This window comes from Taudactylus pleione, unplaced genomic scaffold, assembly GCF_031769625.1.
Source record: "Taudactylus pleione unplaced genomic scaffold, aTauple2 ptg000707l, whole genome shotgun sequence".
In the NCBI taxonomy this organism is placed as follows: Eukaryota; Metazoa; Chordata; class Amphibia; order Anura; family Myobatrachidae; genus Taudactylus; species Taudactylus pleione.
In genome coordinates this window covers 16,017,292-16,029,693 of record NW_028285109.1, presented here as the reverse complement: position 1 = coordinate 16,029,693, position 12,402 = coordinate 16,017,292, and the positions used below count along the sequence as shown (strand labels likewise).

Below are 12,402 nucleotides of genomic sequence, written 5' to 3'. Positions count from 1 at the left end.
AATTTTTTCCAATTTTTTTTTTTCACCCCAATTTTTAAATGAATATTTTGGGGTGTCCCTATTTTTTTTTTAAACTTTTTTTGACACAGTTCATTTTTAAATGTCATTCCCAGGGGTGCAGGCTATTTTTTTTAAGCCTGCACCCCTAAACCCCAATTCTGCACTTTTTTTCAACACCTATTCAATGGTGAAAAGTTATCCCCGTTTTTTATCAAAGACTTTTCAAAACTGCGATAAGTCTTTGAAATTGAATACGGTGTAAAAGTCAAACCTGCAATAATGACGTCAAAAGTGCGATATTAACGCAAAAACGATGTTATCGCTCCCATATTGAATACCCCTTTAAAAGTTTAAAAACTAAGAGCATAGGAAATGACAAATATTTAAATAAGCCAGTTTCAAACTTTAGGGGTATATTTACTAAAGTGAGAGTTTTTAGAAGTGGAGATGTTGTCCATAGAAACCAATCAGATTCTACTTAACAGTTAACTAGCACCTTCTAGAAGATAATAGCTACAATCTGATTGATTGCTATGGGCAACATCTTCACTTCTAAAAACTCTCACTTTAGTAAATATACCCCTAAAGTTTGAAACTGGCTTATTTAAATATTTGTCATTTCCTATGCTCTCTACCATAAGCTGATATATGCATCAGAAAATATATGTATAAGATAGTCGCTCTATGCTAACATGCAGACAGGTGGCTTCTCCTTTCCGCATGTATAGTCTGTACATTTGATATAGGTGCTGTGTCTCTATGAAATCACATGCAAATGAATCGCATATACATCTGTACATTTCAGGAGCTGTCTGTAGAGAAGCAGAGGACTATAGCCATAATGGAAGCCAGTCGGAATCACTCCCAGGCAGCAGATAATTACAGTGAACATCCCAGACAGGGTCTCCACGGCAACCTCCAGCAGATTGAGAGCAAGATGCAGACGTTACTAGAGGAGAAGCTTCAAGCCGAGAACAGGTGGGGCAGTCCTGCTTTTGCACAGGACACATGAATGCACAAAGGCTCTGGTGCTATATGGTGCAACACTCCTTAAAGCTAGGTTCACACTAGACGACTTGCAAACGATGCGATGGTTGTCTAGATTTCCTTTGAACTCCCGGACAAACGATCTAGTGCATACACACTGTGCAATCTTCCAAACGACTAAATGATATATTGTGCATCGTTTGGTGGTTAGATCGTTAACTATATAATGTTAATAAATCGTCTGGTCATCCGGTAGTGCTAACACACTGCACGATTTACGGGAAATCGTTAACGAGATTGTCAGATTGAACTGCATGTAGGGATGACCTGAAGACTCTGCAGGAGCACACATAGTCCATACACATGTGACGATTTCAACGATTTGTCGTTCCGATGCGTTGGAATCAGCCAAATCGTTAATGAAAAGTCTCGTGTTCCCAGCCTAACAGTAACAGAGAAGTATCAAATATAAATATGATACTGTCCCTCACACTGACAGGACAGGTGCACAATAGGTCACTTTGTCATTTAGAAAATGAACCCTTTAAACATCAAAGCATAAAATATAAATGTACAAGTAGATTCGTAACACATTTGTTAAGTGAGATATGTAATTAATAGATCAGATAATAAGGATTATATAATAAGGAATGCTTGAGGGTTAGGGACTGGACGGAATGCACTAGGCCTTATACTCAAAGGCGTTTGCTTTGTATTAAAAACACCAGTGAATGTGAATGGCATGTTGGGTTTCTTTGCCTTTGGAAGGTCATTGGAGGTTGCCTAGGCTTCCCCAGAGCATAAACTTTAAGCAAATTAAAGCTAATGGCTCAGAAAGCATTAGGAGAAGAAAACATAGCAGCTATGCACCCGAACACAAGTGGGAATGTGTTGATTGTAGAGTGGTTTCCATTTTTAGATTAGCTTACATGTCTTGCACATTAAAAGCATTAGTGCAACACACACAATTCATGTCAGTAGGAGTTTATCGTTCACACAAATACTGCTTAACTAAATCAATCCTCTGAGAATAAGTAAATATCAAGTCAAGTTACGTGGGCAGGATGGGATACGTTCAGTATCCCGGCACGGAATGACGGCGCTTAGAATACCGGCGCCGGAATCCCGACTCCTGTCAGAATTCTGTCGCTGGCATCCAGAAGCTAAGTAGCGGGGTTGGGGGGAGGGTTAGGGGTTAGGCACTAGGGTGGAGGGTTAGGTTTAGGGTGCAGGGTGGGGATGTTAGATTTAGGCACTAGGGGGAGGAGGTTAGGTTCAGGCACCGGTTAGGGCACGGAGAGGGGGAGGGTTAGGATACCTACCAACAAGTGTCGGTATCCTAACCCTGTTGGGTTGCCTGCACCGGGATTTTGACCGCCGGGATCCTGAGTGCCGGCATTCCAGACCCATCATGGACAGCATAAAAGACTGCAGCCACACACTAAACCAATGAGGATTTGATCTGCATCCTTGAAGCACATTTAAACATCTCACCCTGCATCACAATTATTCATTTGCCTGCGATATGAGACTCATTTTAGTGGCTTGTCTGCATTTTGCAAAGAATGGCTCATTTTCCCAGCTACCATCAAAAAGAAAAATTCGGCACCTCCATCTGTTGTGATGTGCTAGGCCCCATATTCCTTACCATACAGGGAAGACCACCAGACACAAATGTGCATTATGTTACATAACCGCATTAATGCTGCAGGCCCACAATATTGTTAATTACCTCTACTGTCAATATCCATCCGGAAAGCCCAAATGGAGGAGGCTGCTAACAGGGTGACATGTATTTCAGGTATAGGTGGTAGTTATTGGCTGATGAGATTTCACAGTTATTGCAATTGTGGAGTCAAAGCAGCAAGTACACCATTTTTTTTATTTATATAAGTAACAAGTTAATTAACTGTTTTAGCTATCTTCCTACAAATTATTATCTACTTTCAACACCTCTCTGGAGGGAAAAGAGTATAGCTGCCAGACACACACAATGGTACACACAGCTCTGAGCATGTCATGTGATGGCAGGGGGAGATGGAAGTGGGATGTCAACATGCAGATAGAGCTCAGAGGGGCGTTCCAAAACCTCTTTGACTTGGCCACATGACTGTGGTTGCCATGGTAGCCAATGGCACTCTATGGAATTATAAATCCTTAATAGCAGCTTGAAAAATTCAAACCAAGGAGAAATGTTTTCATGGGATTACTGCTTGAAGTCAGTATGCCTTAGGTCAGAAGCAATGAAGTGGTGGGATGTTCAAGCCATGTTTATCAGACCTTGCCAAATATATTTGAACAATGGCTCTCTGTATAGTATATACTATTTGTTTGCACGTGAAGGAGTCATTAACATGTTCGAGCCACTGAATGTGAGTGGGGGCTCTGAGGAATAAACAGCCGGTGACACTCAGTTTTGCAGATAAAAATACAAGTATACAGTACATATGAAAACTTGTTAATGACAGGGTGAATTGAAATTACCTTAGTAATGTGTCTTTTATCCTTTATATCCTGCTTCCCCAGGATGAAGGAAAATGAGGAGCGATTTAAAGTGCTGGAGGAGGAGCGGGCATTCTATGTTTCTGAGTCTCAGGCCCTGCAGAACTCCTTAACTGAGCTAACTGCTGAGAAGGAACAAACCGAGCGGGAGTTGAAGGTAGAAAAGATACAAACTTAAGGGGTAAACCTGCTGGTTTTTTGAAGTGGTGTTGTTGCCCATAGTAACCAATCAGATTCTACTTATCATTTATCTAGCACCTTCTAGAAGATAATAGCTAGAATCTGATTGGTTGCTGTGGGCAAAAACTCCACTTCTAAAAACCCACACTTTAGTAAATATACCCCTAAGACCACAAATAGCAGTTGAATCAATCCAAAGATGCAAAACTTTGGAGATCTTTAACTTCTTGTCTGTCCAAGCTTTCCTCTACTTACAAATTAAGGGGGCATTCAATTAGGTATGGGGTTTACTGCGCGGGCAACAGATCTGGGTTTCACTCCTGGTGCAAATCAATTAATCAGCATTTTCCCCGCACAGTAAACCAGGGGTCAACACGCTTGAACCCATAGATTCCGAGCAGAGTGCTGGAATCTATTGGTTTCCTTGCATGTTAAAATGAAGAATCCTGTCTGGCCGAGATTGTATCCACTGAATTTGCAACTTGGAGATTTACTAAAGACAAGCACGTGTGCAAAAACATGATCCTGCACAGAAATAGATGTCAAAACACTCAAATAGAAGTTAATAGACCATCAAACCAACCCGTGAGTACTTTCCATAGATGTGAATACAACTCACAGATTTACTAAGAACCATGTTTCAAAACCCTATAGAACATGGAGCAAAATAGAGGAAATCAATAGACCTGCCTGTGAGCTGCGTGTTCTGCCAAAGCACTGCACAGATCAGTCAGTTCTGTGCAGTGCTTTTGTGTGTGACCTGTATGAATAAAGGGTTAAAAATTTTAAAACACTCAGCGTAGCTTCCCCCCCTACCAAAAGCATAACCATCACTGGACCTCTGAGTCCGTTCTGGTACTGGAAATTCGGGGGAAAATGGCATGGGGTTTACAGTAACCAGCATCAAGCTCAACCAATCTGGGGGTAATGCCATAGCGGGGGGACACACATCCACAGGGTCAATCTACCATCACATTAACCAGCCCCAACTGGTCACCCCAGCCCTGGGATTTCCACAGAAAGTGGGGACCTCCCCAACAAGCCCCCCCCCCCTCCTCCCGCAGATAACCAAGGGCTGGGGTGGAGCCCCGGGCTATTCCCTGCACTCCTGGTGGTTATTGTATATAGAGATAATTCACAGTTTAGCAAATATCTCTGTTGCTTTCTCAGCTGCAGGTGAAAGTGCAGTTGGATCTAGAGAGGAGGCTACATGAAGCAGAGGAGGCTCTGAGGAGGCTGGAGGTGGGCCTGAATTCTGCCATCCTAAACCAGGACAAAGGGGAGAAGATGAGAGCAGATGTCAGTCACCTGAAGAGTGAGTATAATCATGTGAACATGAAATACCAGCCGTTATGAAATGTATTAATTATTGGGTTTTAGACTGGAAAATTATAATTTCGTATCGCAGCAATAAGAAATGATGGATTGCTGGAATGAATCATTAAACACATGCAGGGATAGAGGCTTCAATAGGAGCCCGTTCTTGCGATGTGTTAGAAGTGGAGATGTGCGGCTTCGTTTTTTATCGGTAAGTTCGGATTTCTCTTATTAGCTATCCAAAACACGTGACAGCCGGATAGCCAATACGATGCTGTTTTTGAGATCTGAACATATCCGAGTAAAACCTAACCGCACATCTCTAGTTAGAAGTGATCGCTAATGCTATCGATTTCTTCTTCTTTGGGACCCGGTGCAGTACTACGCATGAGTGGACTGCTATGCATGTGCTGGTGGCCATTCCCAATGAGGGATCTTACGGATCATTCTCCCGGTAAATGATGTGGAAAGTAGCCCAATGGCTAACGCTATCTAAAGATGATTGCTACAGGGGCGTTTCTAGAGAGGAGGGGACCCGTGTGCAGTCTCCGACACGGGCCTCCTCCTCTCTGTCCGGCGGCCGGCAGTGCACTGAGCTGTGCGCGGCCAGCGCCGGAATTATACACTCTGGGCACTATAGTGCACCCAGAGTCTATAGAGGATGCGCTAGTCACTGGGAAAATGGCCGCCGCGGCCATTTTCTTTTCCCTGTACTGCGCATGTGCAAACGACGGAAAAATGGCTGCAGCGGCCATTTTCCAGTTGTTTCTACAGCGCCCGACCCTCACGCCGACATGGGACTGTGGAGAGGTAAGTAATTCTATGCAGGGCCAGATTAACAATGGGGCGGATGGAGCTACAGCTCCAGGCCTCAACATAAAAATAGGCCCATTGTCATGACAACATGATGTTGACTGACCATCTGCTCTCCATATGGTCAGCCATAAATCATAAGTAGTAAAATTGTATTTCTATTTACCTCACAAAATTAAGCATTTGTTTTCTTTTACATATTTAGGGAGACATTGGGGCTGAGAGTATTGTGGTGTACACGCCCACACAGCACTGGTCACACCCACACAGCACTGGTCACACCTCCTCTGCTTCTCAGAATAGGCCCTTAGTCATTTTCAGCTCCAGGCCCATGTGGCCCTTAATCCGGCCCTGATTCTATGGGTGCAGGGTGTGCGGTGCGGGGCCCCCCTGGACCCAGGGGCCCGTGTTCCCTGCACCCTGGTTAGCTATCGGGGCCCAGCTCTTACCAAACACGCCACTAACACTCATTGCTAAGCCTTTATTTACCACTTCTGGGGTATCAACCAAGTTACAAATCTTTGGATTTATTTACAAAAAATCTTTTTTTTCCGCAGGATTTACAGCAAGAGTTTTTTTCAAAGGCAATGCGCCGCAGTTTAGCAAATATACCCCTTTGTATCGCCTGCAAAAAGACTTACCTTCCTGTTTTGGCCGCAAGTAATACTACTAAACAAAAAGGTTAAACAACAAGAGAACCAGGACTGAGCCATGTGGTTCTCCACTAGTTACCACTCCTTTGTCTGAGCTTACAACTCTTTGTCTTCTCTCCTTTAAAGAAACCTATATCCATATCACTATCTATGGTCCAAATCTACAGTCTCAGAATTAGATTATTGTGGCACACTGTGTTAAATACCTTGCTTAATGTAAAATAAATTTATATTCATACAGGCCTATCACTTAAGTTACAGACTCAAAAGAAAATCACTGGATCTCCCCCCAGTAATCCTGTGCTGCTTTGGTTGATTCCATATACTCATCAAATCTTTTTATTCTTGAGTGATGCCAATAATTTCCATACTACTGAGTCAGACTCATAAATCTGTAGTTGGCACTTTGTTCGCTGCTGCTTTTCTGTGTAGTGATACTACATTTGCCATTATTCAGTCAGTTGGAATTACACCTGTGAGCAGTGATTGATTAACAAGTCTGGTTAATGGCGCTGCAAGCACTACTCTTAGTTCTTCTAATACTCTTGGATCTATACCACCTGAACCCACTGACTTATCTAGTTTTAAGCTTGCAAGCTCAAGTGACACCTTTCCTGTAATGCAGTAGTGTATATCATTCACCTCTAGTGTAGGTGACCCTTTCAGTTTTCACCAGTAAGTACAGTACAGAACAAAGGTCATTATTTACTCCCTTTGTATGTACTGTACTTTCACGAATGTATCTGAAGCATAGTCTGTCATCCTTTATGCTAAAATAAATGCACACAGGTATTGTAGGAGACACAACTGCTATATACACAGAGAGAATGATGCAGAATAGATCCTATGACCGTTTGAGTGTCCTGTCTGGTTTTGCACTGTACATTCCTCAGAACTGAGTCTATGTGACTATGGGCAATGTCATACCCATTTCAGTCACATCTATGCTTGTAGAGGAAATGTGGAATAGTCCTGGCGCAGATAGTGTGCTGGTGTCAGTAGTCTATGTGTGAATCATAAAAGGTGAAAAGTATTTATAAAAAAACACATTCATTTTAAAACAAATAGTAAGAAATACATGCGTGTAAAATTAATCAAAACATGCAATGCTACACATATAAAAAGGGGTTTCAATTGATACAATGTTACATTATAACTCTATTCCAAAGTCCTGTGCAAAGCATATGAGATTATATTAGAAGCTTTAAAGTTCATTTAGGGTAATAGATGTAAAGTCAAATAGAAACATTCTGGTCTCTGTACAGAGTAGAAGAAATTGAAGACAACAATGCTGTGTTATTAGGATCTCTGAGCTTACCGGTTAGCCTGACTGGGTGAAGTCCGCTCCTTTTCCCCACCTCTCACAGGTCCGGATATGTGGGTGTCGTGCCTTCTATTAGGGTCCAGACGGGTCAATCACTGGTGGTTGTTAGCAGATGGCCAAGTCTTCCTTTAAGGTGTGCGGCTTGGCGCTATCCCTCTGCACTGCAGATAGTCCCGTCTGCAGTCTTGGCGGCTGACAGTACCTCACTTCTAGGATATGGGCATTTGGGCTTCACTTCTGGCAGTTGCTTTATCAACGCGTTTCCCCCCGTCCTACATCAGGGCTGTAGTTCACTCACTTCAGTGGGCTCCATTTATGGATTATTTCCATTAAGTGATTGTTATCATAGTCAGCCGCTTTTCAATAATCAATTGAGTATTGCTTTTTAATGTATGATAAAAGACTAAGGTCTAATTAGACTAGTCATTTATCACTCTAGCATTGCTTAACATAATAAAAAAAACAATTGTGATCCTTATATGAAAATGCGGATAAAGAAAACAAGGGGTTTAAACAGGCTCTAGCCTTATATATTTCTTATTTATACATCCCCCGTTGTATCCGTCAGGCGCATGTGTTTATGTTAATAACTGTGTGATGGAAATGAAAGGATACTTTACCTTAGAACAGTGGTCGCCAACCCATAGCTCGCGAACTACCAGTAGTTCGTGATCATAACTTCGGTAGTTCGAGGGCAACTATGAGGAAGTGACCTCTGATGCGCGCTCCCTTGTGGCGTCTACACCGTATGGGAAGCCATGGGGAAGCACGTCAGGTGATTGGCGTAGTTGGGTGGCACAATACATGATGGACACAGTGAGTGACTCCTGTCCAGCACTGCCTGGATTTAATTAACTTGATAAGGCAAGGCATTCTCCAGAATAAGAGCCTGCATTTTTACAAAGTGAGTTGCTAGACCACTTAATGTGTACACTACAGATTTTATATTCTAGAATTTTAGTAGCTCTTCAGGAGATTTCATTTATCTCAAGTAGCTCACACCTCAATTAAGGTTGGCGACGCTGTTGCTCACATGTTCTAGTTTAAAATTAGTATCCTAAATAAAATTGCAATATATGTAACACCAGGATTTGATGATCATATAATATAAATGATATATTGTATCATCAAATCGTGGTGTTACATATATTGCAATTTTATTTAGGATACTTATTTTAGACTAGAACATGTGAGCAACAGCTTAAATGTTCTAAATGAAAGTATCCTTTAATTTCCATCACATAGTTATTAACATAAATATATGCACCAGAGGGATACAACAGGGGATGCATAAATAAGAATTATATAAGGCTAGAGCCTGTTTAAACCCCTTGTTTTCTTTAATGCCACAGGGGATCGTGCATCAGAGGTCACTTCCTCATTACTTCCTCATAGTTGCCCTCAAACTACCGAAATTATGACCACGAGCTACTGGTAGCTCGCGAGCTATGGGTTGGCGACCACTGTTCTAAGGTAAAGTATCCTTTAATTTCCATCACATCATTATTAACATACACATGCACCTGAGGGATACAACGGGGGATGTATAAATAAGAAATAGATAAGGCTAGAGCCTGTTTAAACCCCTTGTTTTCTTTATCTGCATTATCATATAAGTATCGGAATTGTTTTTTTATTATGTTAAGCAATGCTAGGGTATTAAATGACTAGCCTAATTAGACCTTAGTCTTTTATCATACATCGAGCAATACTCAATTGATTATTGAAAAGAAGCTGTCTATGATAACAATCACTTAATGGAAATAATCCAGTCAGGCTCCTGATGAATGGAGCCCATTGAAGTGAGTGTACTACAGCCCTGATGAAGCCTGCAGGACAGGGGAAATGCATTGGCGCTGCTGTTTTCAATTTCTTCACTCTGTACAGAGGGCCTGCTTTAGCAAGGAACGCACGGATGCAGACGCACGCACCCGACCGCTGAGCGAATATGCAATGCATGCACAGAGGAAAACCATCGACCGATGCATCTGCATCCATGCTGTATCAGGCCCAGAGACCGGAATGTTTCTATTTGGCTTAATATCTTTTACCCTAAAGGAACTTTTAAAGCTACTTATTTATTCTCATGCTTTGCACTGGACTTTGGAATAGTGCAATAATGCAACATTGTATCAATTGAAAACCATTTTATATGTGTAGCATTGCATGTTTTGATTCATTTTACACACATGTATTTCTTATTATTTGTTTTAAAATAAATGTGTTTTTATAAATACTTTTCACCTTTTATGATCCACACATAGAATACTGAGAAATAGGGTTGCCTAAAATTGGATTTAAAAAAAAAAAAAGTAAAAAACTGATTTATTTGATTTAAATAGGATTTTTTATTATCAATTTTTTTAAACGTTTAAAAATTTAAAACGTTTACTTAAAAAAAAAATGTAATCAAAAATCCTATTTAAATCCAGAAAAAAAAAATCTGATTTAAATAAACTAAATCCGTTTAAAAAAAAAAAAAAAAAATCCAATTTTATGCAACCAGTGACACCAGCACACTATCTGCGCCAGGACTATTTCACATTTCATCTAATTTTCTATCTATAAAGTGGGGAATCTTTATTTTAGTCTGATCTAGGCAGCATTTAGGTGGTGTTCATATAAAACATAATAAAAATAACTAACCTTTTTGTGCAGGTGACTATATAACCTATTACATCTATGCTTGTGACTGAAGGGATGTAACTGGGCAATAAAGGGGATTCTCACATAAGCAATGTCCAGAGATGGTGTGTTAAAATTGAGGGCTATGCAAAGTTGGCTGTAACCAAAAACACAAGGGAGTTATATAAAACAAAACTTAACTTGACACATCAATATTTCATATGCATTCTTGTCTTCTATTCCACTGATGATCACATGGCTTTAGTGACTTGAACCAACTTTCAGTCCGGCTGAAGTGCCTCGTAGCTCCTGAATCCATATACCAACAGTCTTTGCAGTGACTGTCTGCTACATTGAATGCTGATTAATTTCTTCTATCACACTTGTATGATGAAGTACCACTTGGTTCACTTGCTGTGCACTGTGAGGCCTTATGTCCTAACTTGTGACACTGGAAGTATTTATACATTGGCTTTTTGGGTTTTAAACTTTTTGACAGCATAATAGAAATCTCAGCATTGGTCTCTACAGGAATGAGTACTTCAAACTGCAGTAGCTCGATCTGTATAATCTGTTGATAGCTTCATAGAACAAGACTATAAAACCAGTACTAGGAAATTATACTTTTGCTAAGGTTTTGAAGCATTGCCATTGCAACCTCCTCCTCGTCTACTTGGATGCCTACCGATATCAATTGCTGAGAGACAGACGGCATTTTATTTATATATTCATGCATATTCTTGCATGCACTCAGTTTCGTGCCATATAAAGTATGTCTGTGGTTAATTCTTCTCATTAAACCTTTCTCTTCATAAGAGAAAGCCACCCACATATCACATGCTGATGTTTTACTATGGATTTTGAAATATACATGCTATTCCACAGCTAAATCTATTGTCCCAATGGCTTTATCTACATCATCTGGGTTAGGATTATCATTCAGATCACTGGTATCCTTCCACAGCTTTTTCTGCTTTAACTGCATGGCAAACATCCATGTTGTGTGCAATTTACTGAAGCTCATACTAGCTCCTGCACTATTCATTTTCCTTTGTATGAATAAATAACTTTTCATACTCAGTTCCTCTTTTTCCATGTTGCTGCAGTCTTTTTTCTTGGCATCGTTTATCTTTACATGCTGGTGCCTGTGCTCATAACCTGGAGATTCTACTATGGTAGTAGGTGGCAGAAGTGGGTGATGGAGGTTAGTCCACATGGCAGATAAACTAAACCAGGGAATGGGCTACTAACCGGTAGAAACAGGTGCAGGATAACACAGGGACAAACAGTGTGCCACAGGTACAGGATGCAAGGATATCCATTTGTAGCCAGGAGCGTATAAGGGTAATGTTGGTACTTGTGGTGCGCCTGCATGCACACAAACTGCGAGCAAATATGTGCAGTGTTGGCAGCGGGATGTATATGAAGTATAGCAGTGCTGACACAGTGGTATATGAGGTCTTGGTACAGCAGCCGCAGTCTCTGTTAATGTGGAGATACTCAGGAGCACGTTCTATAACCTGCAGGACAGAAGGAGAAAGAGGCTTTGAGAACTGTGCATGCGCAGTAGCGCTTTTGTCTGGACGGAGGTCGCGCTTCTAGCTGTGGCAGGTCCTAGTGCCCGGAGGACAAAGTAGAGACAGTGCACAGAGCAGTCTTTCCCATCTAAGCATACAGAGGGCCTAATTCAGAATTATACCCAAACCTGATGGTTTACGCACAACTGTGATGTTTTGTGATCTGCGCATGTGCAGATCTGTGTCTGCGACGATGGTCGCATGCCCCCTAAACTACAGCATGATTAACATGCTCTGGCCATTTGGGAGCAGGGAAGTGGCGGCAATACAGAGCGTCTCAGAAAACGGGTGTCGACCCTGTTTTCTGTTCATGTCGAAACCAGTGGTTGCGTCCTTTGATGCATCTTTACTGGCCCTTGCAGCGTGATTTACCTGGACATCTTGAGTAACCCGAGGGTTACTCAAATGCCCAATAGTCACGCAG

General features: G+C 41.4%; 1 protein-coding gene across 1 annotated transcript in view; it reads left to right on the top strand.

Moving 5' to 3' along the window:
- The window catches only part of PLEKHD1 (pleckstrin homology and coiled-coil domain containing D1), a 45,460-nt gene that overhangs the window by 11,457 nt on the left and 21,601 nt on the right, over positions 1 to 12,402 (top strand). The window contains exons 9-11 of the mRNA XM_088456489.1: positions 806 to 978; positions 3,514 to 3,646; positions 4,840 to 4,984. Coding sequence (XP_088312615.1) covers positions 806 to 978; positions 3,514 to 3,646; positions 4,840 to 4,984 — 451 coding nt within the window. The remainder of the gene's footprint in view (positions 1 to 805; positions 979 to 3,513; positions 3,647 to 4,839; positions 4,985 to 12,402) is intronic.